We start from the raw sequence: 18689 nt of genomic DNA on the forward strand, positions 1-18689 counted from the left end.
TTTTCTTTTTGACTTGTTTTCATTTTTCCCCAACGTATGGGAACTGTTAAGTCACGGCCTGAACCACAAGTTGATCATCTGGGGAAAGGTCTGAGTCAGCCCTGGGAGCACAGGTGAAGGCAGTGCAGCTGGGTGACCAAAAGGGGTGGAGCCTGGCTGCACCTCCCTTAGACCCCATGTAAGGGCTGACTGCTGGGGGAAGGATCTCTTTCTGGAGACCCTTCCTTGGTGATGCTTTCCCCTGCAAACCTAGGATCTTCTGAAACAGGTGAGCAATCTTCTTCCCTTCCCTTATAGCACCTTTCTATTGTGCTGATCCTTCTGTCATCATGCCTCTGTTGTAACGTCTTTCCCATTGTACTGATCTGTCCAATTGCTACACCCAAGAACCACTGCTCCCTTGTCTAAGCTGAATTTCATCACTCCCTGTCATAAATCCTTCCTATGTTTATTTACAGGTTGTCCTTTACCATACTGGGGGAAAAAGTAGTACCATAACCAAATGTGGCTGTCTCACTGATTGAAATAATTTACAAACATGTCAGTACTACGGCTGTCAGGTTACAGTGCTGTAGAACACCCTGGTGGGAATTGAAACTTTTATCATTATTTTCTTTTACTTCATAGAGACTAAAACCAGTAGAGTCTGTTTTCTTGATCTGCTTTGATTTTTATAAGGATTTGTTATTTCTCATGCAAGGGGCCTGCTTAGAAGTATTTCAGAGAGATCACAATAGGTGATGTCAGTACAATTTTCTGAAGTGCTTATTATTCCTTGTAACAGGAAGAGTATTTATCCACGAGTCAGTTATTCTCTTCCAATTGACCTAGATGTTTGCTGCATTAAACTAACTGCTTCTGAAATAGGGATTATTAAAATGGTTTTGGTAGAAAGGCAGAATACCATTTCAAAATATAAACCAGTCTCCACTGTTGTTATTGAAAATTAAAATAACAACAAGAAATAACATTGCTCCCATTGTCAATAGCTACTTTGTTTGGGAGCAGGTATAAGCAGACTGTCAGAAATGGGTTGCTGGCCTGTTCATATTGTAGAGCCTTAAATTAAATTAGGTGTGTAGCTTTGGTGCTAAAATCTCAGGCTAATCATCTTGACTTTGAGCTCTTTTATTTAGCTGAAGGGGCAGTGGACAGGTCTGAAAGAGGGTCACAGACTTCAAGTCTAAAAGAAAACCTGCAGAAGGTTATATCTGATTTTTTTTGTTTTAAACTGTGCTTTGCTAACCGTACTGGCTCTTGAGTAAAGCTGCCCTGGTGTGTAATGAGGGCTGGCACTTCACAGCTTTCTTAGAGTCTGCTTGTTCCTCGTGTATGCTAAGGAGTGCTTCAGCCTTTTCTCTCTAATTGATGGCACTGTGGTTCCCCACCAGCTTCTCACTTCCTACAAATGTAGGAGATAGCGGTTAAGTTAAGCTAGAAAAGGGTGTGCTGTACCTTAACCTAAAGCTAGTCCACATCCTTCTGCTTCTACTGAAGCTGTGCTGTTGTGATGGGAAAAACGAGAGACCGGTAAATGAGCAAAGGGAGCCTGGCTGTAATGCAGTGAGATGAGCAATGTACCAAAGCGTGGAAGAAATACGCTTTTTCTGTCTGCTCAGTGTTGCACATGACTCACATCTTAGCTATTGATTAAGGAGTAGAAAAGACCCAAAGCCCTTTAACGCCTACTTTCTATAGGGCAGCAGCACAATGACCAAACTACAGCCTTTACCAATCTGTGTTCTAATGCTGTGCTAAACTAAATGCTGTCTTTTGTACAGAGACTGTATGAAAGCGATTGGGTGGAATTTCATGTGTTGATAATGCTGTAGAAATTTCAAGTGGTGTTGTCTTAGTTAAGCCACCTGATGTGGGAATAGGTAATGTCAGAAATATGGGGATTCCTGCATTTAATAACACAAGTAGGATCAATTGCATGACCAGTAAATGGTTGGATACATGTCTTCCTAAAAGCACCTATTTTCATCATCTCTTTCCTTTCTAGGTAGTGTAGTTTCATAACCGTAGATGAAGGTATAGTTAGCTTCAAGCTCTGTCATACACATAAAAGGGGCAAATTTATTTGTTTGATTGTGTAAGAGAGAGTATTTCTGCCCTTCTCTGCTAAGGGGAAGGCTGGAAGAACGCAGGGTGGTTGTTTTCCTCTCTGTTTGTTTAGAGTAGGCTGTCTGAATTGCTACAGATTCCGTAATTTGTATTCACTTGCAAAATACAAGCTTATGTTTAAATGTATCTCCTATGTAGTACTGTGGTAACATAGTAGTAGTACTGTAACTACCATGTTACTATATAAGATAGATGGTTTTCTTGGCCTTACTCTTTGTAAATGATGCATTAAGTATTCTTAGTGTTATAATGTAAGTAATGAAGTTACTACTTCTTTAGCTGATAACTGCAGGTGGTCAGGATTCTATTTCTGTGGATTGAGGTGTTTTTGTTTTTGTTTTTTTTTTGTTATTAACCCTACTTCTAAGGAAGGAGGGGAGATGAAGCAGGTACAGTACAAACTATTTATAGTTTCATGATTAAAGAGGATGTTTTTGGTTTGTAATATGGCTTTCAATGTTTTTGTCATTAGGTTGTTGAAGACTATGCTGGAAGATGGCAGGTTCCTCTGCCTCAGCTTCAGGTGCTTCAGACAGCTCTCTGTTGTTTCACATCTGCCTGTGTATCATTCCCAGCTGAATGTGAGCACGTACAATACGTATTGAGTAGCCTAGCTTTGTAAGTACATCATATTTTTCTTACTATTTCCCTTACAATGTAGAATGTTAGTGCTGTACTTTGATAATAGCCAGTGGGTTTTCAGAGATCCTCCGTGCTTTTAACGTTGATGTAATAAGCAAAGTATTTAAGACAAATTTCTTATACTGTTTAAGAAAGTAATGCATTTTAAAATGGATTTTATGTTCAAGTTCTAAAAATACCTATAGGAATGATTTGCTATGATTTTTGGCCTGTTATGTGCATGTTCAATTTGACAGAGAACTGCAGAATACTCAAACGTATATCTTGCTGTGTGGTTTTCTGTATGCAGTGCTGATTTTTTCCCACGTGAAGACTGAAAGTGTGAGGGTAATGATAAGTAGGAAGAAAGAAAAAGAAATGGAACTTCTCAGATCTCAGAAACTGCAGTGCTGGACAGAAGATTTAAAAAAAAAAACAAAAAAAACCTACAACAAAAAAACTCTCGATACTTTAAGTGACTTTCTTGTACTTAGCTGAGATCCTGTATACTTGATTTTTCTCATCAGCAGAGGGAGATCAAAATCTGAGAGTTAGCTCTGTCTGCTGGTTCAGTTTGCTTGGAGCAGATTTATCTGTCCAGCTTTCTTGTTGAGCAACATTTTCAAATATAGCTCTGTGTCTCAGTTCAGAAATTTATTTGGGAATGACTCACTTGTGCTTTGTCTAGTCTTCTGAGGCGATTGTTTTTGTAACCTTTATCAGTTTACTTATCAGTCTGGTGGAACTGTTTACTGTTAACTATTGGTAATAGTTAAGTAAAACTTAAAGCTTTATTCTGTATGCTTGTCAGAATATCTGCTATCTTCAAGTGTTGTGAAACTTCACTCAAGAGACTGAGTTTTTTGGGAGGGAACTATTTGATAGTAGATTATTTATGGAATCAAAATATTACCATTTCTAAAACTGGAATGCTCAGAAAATGACTTAGCAGTTGAATCAAAAGATGGTGACTTCTCTTTTTCATTAGTTTTTAGGAAGAACTCATTTCGCGAAGGTCAAATTGTGCTGCTTAATACTTTCAGATAGCAGAGTTTGGAGGGAATTGGGAACGAGAAACTCAGAAATTTGTTGTATTTTGAATGGTGGCTATTCCTGATGATCTGTCTTGATTTTTGGGGCTGGATTTACTTACATTTCTTTCAACTTTAGAATACTGAATAATGACCTTATGTGTGGTTTGTCTTCTGAATCTGTTTGACAATATCAGGGATTCTGGGACTTAGTAGTGCAATTAGCTGGGAAATCTTAATCAAATCTTAGTTATTCAAGTCCTAGGTTTTAGAGAACAAGAATCTGCCTATGTTGTCATATTTGAGTGAGACTTTGTGGGTGACCAGATGATAAACTCCTAGCATTAGTGCCAGTCGTTTCTTGTATGTATTAGCCATGCACAAATTCATCATAAATGAAACAGGGTCTGTATTTGCATTTTCTAATAATGTTGTTAATGTTCTTAGGCAAACTTCTGATTCCAGTAATATTTAATAAGTGATGAGGTAAAGTAAGAAGCACCATTATTATGCATATAAATATGGATGTACCATTTTGCAGACTGTGTTTTAAGATAGCAAAACCAGAATGGAATTGTGTATAGTAATTTTAACAAAATGGAGACTATTAATTAGGAAACATAAACAGCTCAATGGTTTCCTTTATCAGTTTGGAGCAACCCTGCTATGAAACAAGGATGAGGGAGCTGTGATTATTCTACCTGGACAACAGAAGACATTTGTGGAGATCTTACTATGGCCTTTATTCTTTAAAGGGAGCAAAAAGTGGAGAGCAACTTTATATGTGATCTGATAGGGATAAGACAAATGGGAATGGTTTTAAATTAAAGTAAGGCAGCACTGAGCAGAGACAGAAGAAGCACCCTTGCTCCATGCTCTGACACATTGCTTATCTCACTGCATTACAGCCAGGCTCCCTTTGCTCATTTACTGGTCTCTTGTTTTTTATTCCATCATATCAGCAGAGCTTCAGTAGAAGCAGAGGAACGTGGGCTAACTTTAGGTTAGGGTTTGGAGGACTCTTCTCAACCAAGTGTCCAACAGTCTTGCTACTGATATGATTGTAAACTGTTTCAATCAGTGAGACAGCCACATTTGGTTGTGATACTTTTTCCCCAGTATCATAAAGAACAAAATGTAAATAACTGTAGACAGGATTTATGATAGGAAGTGACGAAATTCAGTTTAGACAAGGGTGCAGTGGTACTTGGGGGAAAATGAAGAGAAACAAAAGAAAGCAAAACAAACAAACAAACCAAAAACCACACAACAAAGCAATCAAAATGTTCAGTGTGGTGGGCTTCAAACTGACAATTACAGCCATGGAGCGAGACTGTTATCACGCTGAATGTTTTAATGAAAATGTCACTTCAGTGTGCATCACAGTGCTCAACAATGCAAAGTGTTAGGAGGCTAGTAAGATGGAACAAAGCAGAGAGCTAAGGGCTCAGAATCACAGCACATCACAGCATCTTTAATGGTCCGTGCTGCTTTGGTGTACCTGCCCGTTCCCATCTCAAAAGGTGGTGCAGAAGGAAGGACCAGAAAAGCTCCGAAGCAAGACAGCAAATGCTAAGGAGTGGAATAAATCCCACATAAGGATCAAGAATTAAGCTGGGGCACTTGAGGTTGTAAAGAAGTGACAAGTGCAGGGGGAGCACCAAATGAGGTTGGCAAGCAGGAACCATGTATGAGGAGAGAGTTTTTCATACTGATATGGAGCTATGGATCTTTTCTCTAGAGGGATACTGTGCGGTGTGGCTTCACTACTCCAAAGAACAAAAGTGAGCTGAAAAAAGGCATTTACTGAGAGTTACTAATTACATAAGTAGTAGTATCCATCTGCTGCTTATGTAAGTATCTAACGAGATGAGTGTTGCAGTGTTTGTTCATTTCTTTCTTTGGTCAGGCATATATGAACTTCTGATAAGATTCTGGTCCTAATGCTAGCATTGTTCCTTTTACAAATCGTAGAATTGCTTAGGTTGGGGGGGACCTTAAAGATTGTCTACTTCCAATCCCCCTGCCACAAACATGTTTGCCAACTACAAGATCAGACTGCCCAGTATTCCATCCAACCTGGCCTTAAGTAAAAAATTTTTTAGTAACATCTAATATAAATATATATATAGTTTAAAGTCATTCTGCCTTGTCCTATCCACTATCAGACCATGTAAAAAGTCGATCCCCTTCCTACTTGTAAGCTCCCTTCAAGTACTGGAAGGCTGCAGTGAGGTCTTCCTGGATCCTTGTCTGCTCCAAGCTAAACAAGCCCAACTCCCTTAACCTTTCTTTATAGGGGAGGTGCTCCAGACCTTTGAACATCTCTGTGGCCTGCACTGGACCTATTCTAGCAGGCCTACATCCTTCTTGTACTGGAGCCTCAGGCTTGGATACAGTGCTCCAGGTCGGGCCTCAGAGCGACAGATAAGTGGGGAAAGTCACCGTTCTCTCCCTGCTGGCCACTCCTCTTTTGATGCAGCCCAGGATACTTAGGGCCTTCTGGGCTGCAAGAGCACACTGCTGGCTCATTGTCCGGCTTTTCACTCATCAGGATCCCCAACTCCTTCTCTGCAAGGCTGCTCTCAATGAGTTCTTCTTCCAGTCTCTAATCTTATCTGAGATTGTTTTGGTCAGTGTGGGACACCTCACACTTGGACTTGTTGAACCTCATTAGATTTTCATTTGCCCACTTTTTGAGCATGTCCAAATCCCTCCAGATGGCATCCCTTCCTTCTGTTGTGTCAACTGCATGACTCGGCTTGGTGTCATCAGCAAACTTGCTGAGGTTACGCTTTAAGACGCTAGCAAGACAGTGGGATTAAGATTTAAGAGTACTTTTCTCAAGACAAACCACTTGTCATCAGCTACCACCTGGACATAGAGCTGTTGATAACAACCCTCTGGACTATCCAACCAATTGTCTATCTGCCTAGAGTTCCAGCCTTCTAATCCATATCTCCAATTCACAGATAAGGATGTGGTGTGGGACCATGTCAAAGGCTTGCACAAGTCCAGGTAGATGACATCAGTTGCCTTTCCTTTGTCTACCAATGCTATCACTCCATCATAGAAAATCACCAGATTGGTCAGGCACAGTCTGCCCTTGATGAAGCTGTGCTGGCTGTCTTATATCACCTCCACATCTCAAATATGCCTTAACATCTTTTCCGGGAGGATCTGTTCTGTGATCTTCCCAGGCACACATGTAAGGCTTGCTGGCATGTAGTTCTCCAGATTTTCCTTTTTCCTTTTCTTGATGGGAGTGATGTTTCCCTTTTTCCAGTCACCAGGGACTTTGCCTGGCAGTCATGATTTTTCAAATATGATAGAGCTGCTTGACAACTGCATCAGCCAGTTCTTTCAGAACCTTGGGATGAGTGTCATCTGACCCTACAGGCTTCTACACATTCAGCCTCATGAGGTGATCTTGGTCTAAGAATGGACTAAGTCCAGGATGGATTTTGCTTCCCCAGTCCCTGTTTAGAAGTTCAGGGGCATATGAGGCATGAGAAGCCTGACTGGCTGTGAAGGCTGAGGCAAGGAACTTGTTATGTATTTTATTCTTCTCTGTTTCTGAGGAGGCTAGCTCTCCCTTTTTGTTTATCAGGGGGTATATGCTCTCCTTTGCCTGTCCCTTCTGCATAATGTATCTGAAGAATCCCTCTTTGTTTTTCACATCCCTTGCCAAATTCAGTTCCATCTGCACCTTGGTTTTCCCCATTCCAACTTTGCTTCCACTGCTTCCACTTACACTTTTTTTTTTCTCTTAGTGTGACTAACAGGTCCGTGCTTAACCGTGCTGGTTTCCTTCCTTGTCTGCCCAATTTCTTATTCTGGTCGATGGAGAGCTCTTGTGCAATCAAAAAGGCATCCTTAAAGTGCTGCCAGCTCTGTTCTGTTCCTCTGTCCCTTAGGATGGTTTCCTAGGGTATCTCATCCAGCAGAGATGAGCACTTAAAGAGCTTGAAGTGTGCTCTCCTGAAGATGAGGATCCTGACTCCACTCTTTGCCAGGTTCTTCAAGATCACAAACTCAACCAGGACGTGGTTGCTGCAGCCCAGGCTGCCTCCAGTCATAACATCTTTTATGATCTCTTCTGCATTGGTGAGCACCAGGTCCAGCAGTCCAATACTTGAACCAGAAAGTTGTTAATGAGCTTCAGGAGTCTCCTGGACTGCTTGCAACTTACGGTATTCTTTTCCCAGCAAATATTTGAGTGGTTGAAATCCCTGGATGAGAGCCTGTGAGTGTGACACCTCTTGTAGCTGAAGCAAAAAGGTCTCATCGACAGGCTCCCCTCAGTAAGGCTGCTATAGTAGACCCCAAGCACCAGATGCCCTTTATTGGTTCCGTCCCTAAGTTTTAACCCCCAAGTTCTCAACCTGTTCATGACTTCTTCTCAGGGGCAGCTCTTCATAGTCTATCCACTTCTTAACATAGAGGGCAACTCCCCCACCTCTTCTACCTCACCTTTGCATTCTAAAAGTCTCATAGCCCTAAATCATATTATTCCAGTTGTGAGTCATGCCACTGTATTTTTATGATAATAGCAATAAGATCATCGTTTTCCAATTGCAGCGTGGTTACCCCTTCCTTTTGCTTTGGTGCAGAGGCACTTCAGCTGAGTTTTCGGCCTCGTTATCTTCTTAAAAGAGCCCTGCCAAAAATCTCTGGGAAAAATCTGAGGTTTTCCCTTGCTGCTTCCTAAACCAACAATGTTCTTCCCTGTCCCTTCTCTGTTCCTCAGCAGTACATCCCCTTCCCCCACCACATCTAGTTTAAAGCACTGGTGATGAGCCCCACCAGCTTGCTGCCTAGTACATTCATTGTAAAATGCAGTGGGTTGAGGGCTCCTGCTAACATCTTGTCCCTCTAACTTAACTATGGTAACTTGCACCTTGCTGTGGGCAAGCTTGCTGTCACTCCCTTTCGCCTTCAAACCTAGTTTAAAGCCCTTGTCAGTGAGTCCTGACAGCTCCTGGGACAGGGTTCTTTTCCCCCTGTGACCTAGATGGACACCACTAGCAGCCATTGGGCCATGTGCCAAGTAAACCAATGGTTGAAAAAACCACATTTCCTACAGTGACACCAGCCTCTCAGCCATGTATATATCAGGTGGGTTTTCCTAGTCCTCTCAGTAATCCTCACTGCCACTGAAGGGATAGAGAAAAGCATCACCTGTACTCCCAATCAGCAGTTGGATTGCTTTTATCCAACAGAGAGTTGTGCAGGGGACAAAGTTGGATGTGGCAGTGTCTGAAAATTGTGCCCATAACTTAGAAGACTTGAGACTTGTGTGGCCCTACTGGTTGCCTTTGCTGCACCAACAGCAATCACCAGACCCCAAGCTAGTTCAGGGGCTAGCTTGTGAGAGGATAGAATCTTCTCCCAAAAGCCACAGTCACTCACTGGGAATTGCTTGTTAACTGCCCCATCACTCTACTGTCCTCACCTGTTGAAATAGCAGAGGCAGCAGAGAAAAGAAGACCTTGGCAACAGCTATTTGTATTTACGTAGGCAGTTAGTCTGCAATCCACATGTAGAAGGCTTGCAGCGATTCTTCCCAGGCATGCTTGATTGAAGCTGGTCAGGAAGAATTTAGACCTGTTAGTTTAGGTTCAGAGGAGGCCATGAAGATGATCTGAAGTCTGGAGCACCTCTCCTGTGAAGAGGTGGAGAATACAGATCTCCAAGCAGGCATCATAGCGGCCTTCCAGGACCTGTAGGAAAGACAGGGAGGGCCTCTTCATTAGGGAGTGTCTTGTTAGGAAAAGGGATAATAGTTTTGAGGTAGAAGAGGGTAGGTTTAGATCAGATATTAGGATGAAATTATCTTCTGTGAGCTTGGTGAGGTGCTGGCACAGCTGCCCAGAGGAGCTGTGGTGCCCCATCCTTGAAGGCATTCAGGTCCAGGTTGGATGTGGCCCTGGGCAGACTGGGCTGGTGGCGGGCAGCCCTGCCTATGGCGGGGTGTTGGAACTAAATTAGCTTTGAGGTCCCTTTAAATTCAAGCCATTATATGATTCTGTGACTGTCATGCAGATGTGTCGATACAGAATAAAATTGTACATTGCACTTCTTCAGTATTAGTTTCCCATGGTGTTTTTTTGTCGTCTTATTCTCTTTAAATCAGTTAAAACAGTTAAAACAAATTAAATCTGATGCCTATGTCATTTGCTGTAAGTAGTTTTGTCATAACCAAATATTATTTAAGATCCAGTTGGCCTACTGTCCCGATCATGACATGACTCAAGTTTGACCTTTCCTAAGAGTCAGTATGCAGCAAAAATGTTATCAATGTGAAATGAGATACTGTGTTTCTAAATAAAGTGCTTATTTGGGTATTGAGATTTTTTTTTTTCTTTTCCCATTCCATATCTCAACTGAGATTCAAAGGCTTGGAGATACGTCCCATCTCTGAACTTAATGAATTTGTTTTTCACGTTTTCTAGGTCTGTTTTTGACATATTTTTTCCTAGCCAGTGATAAACTTTGCTGCAGTATAATCTAAAGGCTGCCTAACTTTGTGACACTTTTCATAAAAATTCCCATTGGAGTCTTGAAATTTTTAGAAAGCTCTTTTTGTGTTAATATTAAGATTCTTTGATCCACAGCATTTCTGAACATCAGGGGAAACTTTGCTTTAAATCTGTTCTTTAACTTCTTTTGGATCTGCCATATTAAAAATGAAAAGTGTTGAGGGTATACTTTCAAATGTATTGAACTAATAAGAGTCACTAAAATTTAGGAATAATTGCAGTGAATTTAATAGTTATACAAAATAGTTCCTTGTCCAACAGTTGGTGAATATCTTCCTTTTTGTTTAAACAGATATTGCAACCAAAGACTGAATGCAGTAATGAGGAAAGATTTTAACTTTTTAAGTATTTTTTGCTTCTACTGTTGATTCATATTTGTAAAATAGCTTATCTTTAGCTATTAATGTATTATATTTGTGACGTGATGGCTGATGCAGAATGTGTTTGGGATGTGGAATCTTAACTGCTAAAATCCAGTGCAGGGTATCAGACCATTGTGGAGTTATTGAAACATAAATAGTGTCTAGAAAGTGTAGGTATTAGCCAAACATTTTTTACAATGACTCTTTAGTGCTGGCAAGAACCCTAAACTTACGAAAATGCTGTTTTGTTTTAGTGCTATGGAAAATAGTAAACTTACACTAGTTTCTTGAATGAACACTTTTAGTTTGCTTGACTTTGTACTACTTCTGTTTTTTAGGAGTTTTTTTGAATTGCTGCTGTTCTTTGGAAAAGATGAGTTCTATGAAGATCCTTTGAAGGATATTTTAGGTTCAATCCAGGTAGTGTTGCCTACTTTATATAAACTTTTAATACTATTTTAATACCTGTTATGACAGTTTCTTGGTTGGGTGGTTTTTTGTGAATATATGACCTGAAGGAAAAATGCCATGGTAAGTTTAAAAAAAAAGACTGTGAAAACAAATTAAAAAGATATTTGAAGGAAAAGTCACTTATTCTTAATTTGTTATCATATTGCTATTTGAATCTTTCTGGACTAAGTCTTTTTAATGCCTGTCTTTTGTTTGAAGACATGTTCTATGCTTTTCTTACATAGAAGGGAACTTGTTTGTGTCAAAGTACACCTTAATGTCATCTAGTGTTTCACGCCAGTCTGTGACATGAAACCTCAAGGTTCCCTCAGCAGTTTTAAACAGCAAATTTGAAATTGAAGCTGTATTTCAGTGAACTTCTCAGGTTAGTGTATGGCACTGTATAAAATGGCTATATTCTTGACTAGCCTGAGGCAATTTTTTTTATGGCTACTTACAGCTGTATAAGAGAAATGTTTCTGGATTTAAAATTTAGTCCTCCCAATTCCCCCTCCCCACCCCCCCACTTTTTTTTTTCCTGCCCAATAATGTGTTTTTCTCTGGGCCCTGTATGGGCTTTGAGAGTTGACTTCAGTGCATGGGAAAGAAAGCACTTGTGCTAATCATGAAAAAAATTGAAAGGGTGGAAGACAGGGTTGCTTCTTTTGTTAATACTGATCAGGAAATTGTAGTTTGAGAAATAACTATCCTCTTGTAATTTTTATGCTAATACCTCTTCTTTCATCGCTGGTACAAATTAATGCCAGCTCTACTTAGCTAAGTTATCAAAACAGCAGCAATTATAAATTATCCTTGATTAGAATTAGTGGAACAATGGGGTCAAGAAGTGGCTTAGCAGCCCCGGGAGTGGACAGGGATTTTGCATGAGAGTAATGATGCACTTTGGTAGTGCAGTCATAAGGGCTTTTCAAAAACGGTCTATGAACAAGAAAGAATTTAGCAGTGTGATATATAGAAATTTATTTGTTGGGCTTTTGTATTATAATTTCCGATTTAATTTGAATTTTAAGCAATGAATGTTTTTAAATGGATCTTTACTTGAAGAATTTTTGAATCTGTTGTATGTAGATCGCTCTGAAAGTAATGCCTCCTATTTATTTGCATGGAAACTACAACAGCTGCAAAGAGCACAGTAGCACTAGTTGACAGAGCAAATTCACAGCTACAAAGTGCTATCTTTTAAATTTGGCACCACCTTTAGCTAGGCATTTTGTCACAGATGTACAGGAGCCTGCATGCCGTGCTTCTGTTTTAAATAAAAAAAAATATCTGTGTGATCATCTAGAATGTGACTTGTCTTTCATGTTGCTATCACCACTGCTGAAATGCACCATCCGTCACCTCACTGTGATGACATCCACTGTTTCGTCTCCATGAATGTTCAACAAGTGTCAATGAATGTTAGTGGGTGCCATTTTTTTCCTGCATGGAGGGATTCAGTGACACACTTTTGCTTCATCCGCTGTCCAGTTTGTTGGACTGGTCCTTTGCTGCCATCTGTTGCACAGCAACAAAGTGTAAAGGAATATTGTTGGTAGGGTTCAACCTCCATTGCTATACCACCAACATCTACCACTGACGTTGCAGGCCAGCATAGTAAAGAAGGAGACATTACTTTTGGAGCAGCCTTTGTATAATCAAACGAGTCATGAAAGCCACTGTTTCAGTTACCTAGTCATTCTTATGCATACATACATATTCATCTGAATATAAAAAAAAAGAAAAAGCAGTGAGGAGCTGAAACTAAAAGAATTTACAGGAAAAAGAATGTGGAGAAGATAATTGTATAGTTTGTAGAAGCTATTCTTTAGTTGCATAATTATAGTCATCTTAACTCTTTGACAAAAAAAGACACCTTTTTGCTTTGATTTCAAAATTATATACTTTTTTCGTGTTATTGTTAATGAACAGTAGAATTCTAATCTTGTTGACACTTTTGCCAGTTACTAACAATAGGAGGAAATTTTGTTATATGTGAAAATCAAGGATTGTTAAACCAGACCATATTATTTTTGGCAAGCATGATTTTTCTTAAACAGAAATCTGGATAAAAATGGGTGCTTGAGGACTGATGTTTCACATATCTTAATTCAGTTTTTCTCTTAAAGCCTTAGAAGAGTTTATGCTCCATCCCTGTGTCACAGGTGCAGTGTCAGTGTGTCTAAATCTGTGCAGACTAGCATCAGGTGAAGACTTTTCCCACAGCATGCTGATATCTCTAATTCAACCAAAGCAGTTTTCATTTTTATACGAATGGGAGACTCTTGCTTAGTGACATCAGAAAATATTCTGGCTTCCACAGTCTTACAGAATGTAAGTTGTTGCTTTAGGTCTTTGTATAGACCTCATCAGTATAAGACCTTGTAGACTTTGTCTGAGGAAGTATTGGAACATGATTGGGTTTTCTAGCTTTGTATCTTTTTGGGTGGCCTAACTGTATTTTTAGACAATGCTTTTCATTTTTACAATTGTGTTTTCTTTTTACTTATAGGAATGTCAGAACCTTCTAAATAAATACAGAAATATAAACCTGGAATTAGTGACTCGAATAATTCGAGATGGTGGACCTTGGGAGGACCCGGTATTACAAGCAATTCTTAAAGCAAAGCCTGTATCACAGGAGTTAGGTACTCAATTTACCACATATTTTCCAGCATTAAGAAAAAATTAAGTCATGCCTTTTTGGTATTAGGGTTAGACGTTGCCTGCTGGCATCACGCACAATTTTTTTTCGTACTAAAATCTATGTCTTTTTTTTTTTTTTGAAAGGAAACTAAGTTTCTGCAGTAATAGTTTCAGTCTAGTTCAATAGTGTAGAGATCAAGTTCATCAGATACAGGAGACTAGTGAGCAGTCACTTATAAAATGTGTTTATGAAGTCCAGGTGTGTTCTAACCTTGAAAGCGCATAAAGACAAACTTGACTTCAGTGAGGCTTCTGAAGTGTCATGATCAGGGGAGGTCCTGATGTGTAATTTTGTTTCATAGTACCCTAAATCATTTCATTTTTCTATTAAGTTGTAAGGTTTGGAGGCTTTCTTGGCTCTATTAGTAGTGGAACTTCTGACTACATCTTGTAGCTGCTTTCTGTTTATGGTAGCATATGCAACAGTGTTGGGTTTAGAGGAAAGAATTGTTGTGTTTTTTTTTTTTTTGTAGCCATAAAGGTAAAAATGGCATGTGTCCTGTCTACAGTGAAAGTCTTTACTAGAAAGACTTTACTAGCCTCTTAGATAATGTTTTTGCTAACAGGAGGACCTCTTGAAAGTTGTTTTCATTTGCCAGCAATGGAAGATGCAGTTCTTTTGTTACTGTGATGCAATGAATGATTCAAATTAATTGCCTTTTTTTATAAAAAACATGTATGTTCCATAGAGGTAAGAAGAGAACTGCAAAGTCAGGACAGTTCAGTGAGCTGCTGTCTTAACTACAGAAAGTGGTTTGATGGCAAATTAATCTGATAAACTGGGCAGTCTTTGATTGTTGTTCTGTCTCTTGTAAAGTAAGCACTTATTTTATTCTGTGTCTCATGACTGATTAGAAGCTTTGGTGGTCAAAATCTGAAGCTAGGTGTCAAATGGAAGAAAAGGTTGTAATCCTAAAAGATTAACATACATACATAGAACATCTCAGGGAAGAATGAAAGCATGTAAGATTTGATAGCAATTTGAAATATTTTGTTCAATATTCATCTGTCTAGCAAAGAATTATTTTAATCCTTTTTCTTACTGATTTCCTTGATCAGCATGACACCTATGTATGATGAGTAACAGTTCAAGGATTTTTCCTTAGCTTTGCCTGGCAGAATGAGACAGCCTTTCATCATTAGATGATCATTTTATTTCCTTTTGTTGCAGGCTACATCTCCTTACCCTCTGCTGAGGTATTCTTTCTCCTTGTATCTTCTGATATCCTCTTCTCATCTGTTACCACAAACACTTTATTTTAGATATTATCTTTTAAAAGGTTATTTTTTGGTCTCACTTTCTCTAAAATCTGATTCTTGTGAATTCTTACACAAAGCAAATACTCTGTGCTGCTTTATAGGCTGGCAGTATTTGATGTATGTTTTGATGTTTGGCTATATAATTCCCTCGGGGATCACTATTTTAAATGAAGAAAGCTGCCAGTTGATGAAAAGGCTGAATCATCAACCATCACTTAGGAAAGTCAGATGGACGAATAAACACGTACTGTGCAAACTACATAATCTTGCCCTGGACTCGTTAGTTGCACACACAAGGTTAGGCCAAGACAAACCTTTCTGTGCCTGTCCTTACATGCATTGTAGTGTACTTGGAGGTGTTGAAGGTGTTGTACTATATCCTGAAATGGCTGCAAAGGAAAGCAGTCTTTTGCTTTAAATAAAAATAGCAGGGTTTGATTTGAGTTGTAATTTTCTTGAACCTTGGGAGCAATAAACTTCTGATGGATGAGAGAGAATAAGAGAACCTAATGTGAACTTCTGAAAGAGAATACTGTAGACAGAGGAACGTTCAGATGAAAGCAGTTAATTATTTTCTAAGCTGACGGCTGGCATCTGTTGCTCTAAAGCAAAGTACTGCACATGCTGCCTGGACAAGAATAGATGATGTTGTCTTCAAGCTGTTCTTAACGTGCTGCAGGCATGTCTAAATGCTAATGTAGTTAACAGTAGTCTATTGCTTTGGAGTGGTAGAGGCATTGTAAATGTCCTCTTGGAAAAAGAGGGCATTCCACAACAGGGAGGGAGCAGAGCCCTGTCAGTTGTTTAGTGGGAGCTCAGTCTGTTTAAAAGCAGTGTTAGAGTGTACAGCAGATCTTAGTCATTGGGAATTCGTGTCAGAAGTGGAATTCTCACAAAGTGGAGGAGCATTCTGAGCTAAGGATTTATCTCATAGAAACTGAGAATGATATAACAAGCAGTACTGTAGTCTGCATTCTTTACTTACTTGAAGGAAAAGGAAGTTATGGCCAGTTATACATACAACATTTTCTTAAAATTACCAGATAACATAAGCTAAATGTCTCTGGATTAAGATATTTTGATGGGAATATTCAATAATCTGTGGGATAATGTTTGTATATGAAACTGATAATTGGATTTGTTATCTGAAGTATATGAAGTCCAAAAAAGAGATGCTTTTGCGTGGCCTTAAGGATTATTCTGTATGATCATTGTTCCCTGCAGTTATATAACCACCCTTAGACAGTGGCTTTTCTTTCCACCTTCATCTTTATAATGTTTGTAACCAAAAGTGCTAATGGGTAGTGGGAATAAGATCTATTATGGTGGAGCTTAGAGTATAACTATTAAGAAATCTGATCTAAAACTTTGCATCACGTCAGATTGCGTGCCTTAAATGGTCACTTGCGCTTAGTGGCATTAGCTTTCATAAAATACAAATGGCAGAGAAATCCTGTTTCTGAGCATAAAGTGTATTTTTCAAACCAAGGATCCTTTAAAAAATAATTCAGTGTAAATGAAAGCTTGTTGCACAGGTAATATTTTATTTTGGGAAATATCTTCTCTTGGCTGTTTAGATAGTGGTTTTCAGTAACCACTTACCTATATATTTTTTTAAATCTCTTGTCCCTTTGTCCCTTTAGATTGCTTATAACTTTCCTCATGCAGGTTCTTTTTAAGGTATAAACTTTCCATGTGTTATCCTTAAATTACTTGAAACTAGTAGTGTTTGGTTTTTTTTTAAGTTATGAAATACTGTAGTATTACAGGCTATGCACTAAAAATTGACTTTTCTGACTCTTTCTCTTTGATAAGGGGGCTGCTGAGAATGCAAGATTAGGCCATAATTTCTAATATATTAAGAATAGCACACAGTTGACATCTCAGGGTGCCTTTGCTTGGGAAGATGCAAACAATTCTCAGAATAAAAACAAACCTATAACTTCTGTATGCTTGAGTGGCATTTTAACTTTTAATGCTAGAATCTGTATGATCTTTTAAAATAGGAAACTAATTATAGAAAAATTAATGTCTTATTAATTTATTATTTTCCAGTTAATTAAATGTTTGTTTCAGTTGACATTGTTGAAATTCTAGCTTCAATGTCAGCTTCTAAGTATAAAAAAGCAATTTCTAGAGATCAAAGCTATTTAAAAGTATCAGCATTTAGGTGTTAATTAAAACATATTACATACATTTCAGATTTAATTTAATTTCTTTTTAAAGCAGTGTATTTAGAGAAAGGAAGGGTTTATATTCTACTTCTCTAAGCAAAACCAAAGGTTTAAAGTATGTGAATTGCAGATAATTTTTTCCATACTCTAAGCTCCTACATTTTAATGGCTATTGAGTATCCCAAGTTGTTTTAAATATTTATAGTTAGTGTTGAAAGTGATGTAGATCCCATATTTCAGACAATAAGCCAATTCCAGTGCTCAGAAAGGAAAGAATTTTTTTTCTTGAAAATGTTTGTATCTGCTGCTGAATTGTATATGTTCTACTAATCGGTGTTAGCAATTGGAGTTGATCTGTTATAGTCAAAACAAAAACAATTGTTGTAATAAAAATGATTTCTGTTTCCAAGTAAAAGGATAGATTCTTGATGATAGCATTTACTTAAATATTTGATAGCTTCTTTAACAGAGTTTTTTCTTTGTATTTTTTTATTGACATTGCACTGTTAAAAAGAGAAATAAATTTAAGTATATTTGGTGTTTGGACTTTATGTTCTAATTACCTTTAAATCTTTCTTTTCTGTACAGTTAACAAATATTTAAGCTCTGAAAATCCACTGTTCTTTGAACTACGTGCCAGATACCTTATTGCCTGTGAACGCATCCCCGAGGCAATGGCTCTTATAAAATCTTGCATAAATCATCCAGATATCAGTAAAGATCTGTATTTCCATCAAGCTCTTTTCACCTGTCTTTACATGTCACCATTAGAAGATCAGCTATTCCAGGAGGTATTGTTTGTCAGTATTTTTTTTAATGAAGTGATAGTTGTTATGCACAGAGTGTCAAAAGGAGCATATGGAACTCTTTATTTTTGTAGAAAGAAATGTCATAAAATCAGCAATTACACTGGCGTTGCTTAACTTAGAGCTGGTTTAAGCTTCAAGAGGATAAATGTAAGTGCCTAGAAATCTTGTTGACCTAAATGCCATTTTTTAGTCAAGTTTACTTATATATATTCCCTATTTATCTTAAGTCACTAACGTTATGCAACTTCAGTGTATTGACTGTTATTTTACAGTTGACTATTATTTCATCAAAACCACTTGATGAGCATTCTTGGTCTGGTGTTTTGTGCACTATACAGCTTTGTTAGCCTTAAAGTTTCTTTAATGTTGCCCCAATATGTGAAATGACACCCTCTAGTTGAATGTGGTTGTACTCGTACCACTGAGAGCATTTTCTGGAAAACAATGCTTAACTTTTTTTTTAAGGGAAAAAACCAACCTACCATCACGCAAAAAAAGCTTTTGTGTAGTTTTTAATTTCTCTGATAAATTCTGACTTGCATTATTCTAAGAAATATGAAACAGCTCTAAATCTCTCCGGTCTCTATTCTCAGGCTTACAGAAAAGC

At 38.4% G+C, this 18689-nt stretch overlaps 1 protein-coding gene across 1 annotated transcript in view; it reads left to right on the forward strand.

Moving 5' to 3' along the window:
* The window catches only part of LOC100550576 (zinc finger protein Rlf-like), a 29410-nt gene extending 10871 nt beyond the window's left edge, over nucleotides 1-18539 (forward strand). The window contains exons 2-5 of the mRNA XM_031555267.1: nucleotides 2600-2745; nucleotides 11022-11103; nucleotides 13646-13781; nucleotides 17862-18539. Of these exons, the coding sequence (XP_031411127.1) occupies nucleotides 2600-2745; nucleotides 11022-11103; nucleotides 13646-13781; nucleotides 17862-18196 (699 nt within the window). The 3' untranslated portion in view covers nucleotides 18197-18539. The remainder of the gene's footprint in view (nucleotides 1-2599; nucleotides 2746-11021; nucleotides 11104-13645; nucleotides 13782-17861) is intronic.
* The last annotated feature ends 150 nt before the right edge of the window (nucleotides 18540-18689 follow it).

The sequence above is a fragment of the Meleagris gallopavo genome, chromosome 1 (genome assembly GCF_000146605.3).
Source record: "Meleagris gallopavo isolate NT-WF06-2002-E0010 breed Aviagen turkey brand Nicholas breeding stock chromosome 1, Turkey_5.1, whole genome shotgun sequence".
In the NCBI taxonomy this organism is placed as follows: Eukaryota; Metazoa; Chordata; class Aves; order Galliformes; family Phasianidae; genus Meleagris; species Meleagris gallopavo.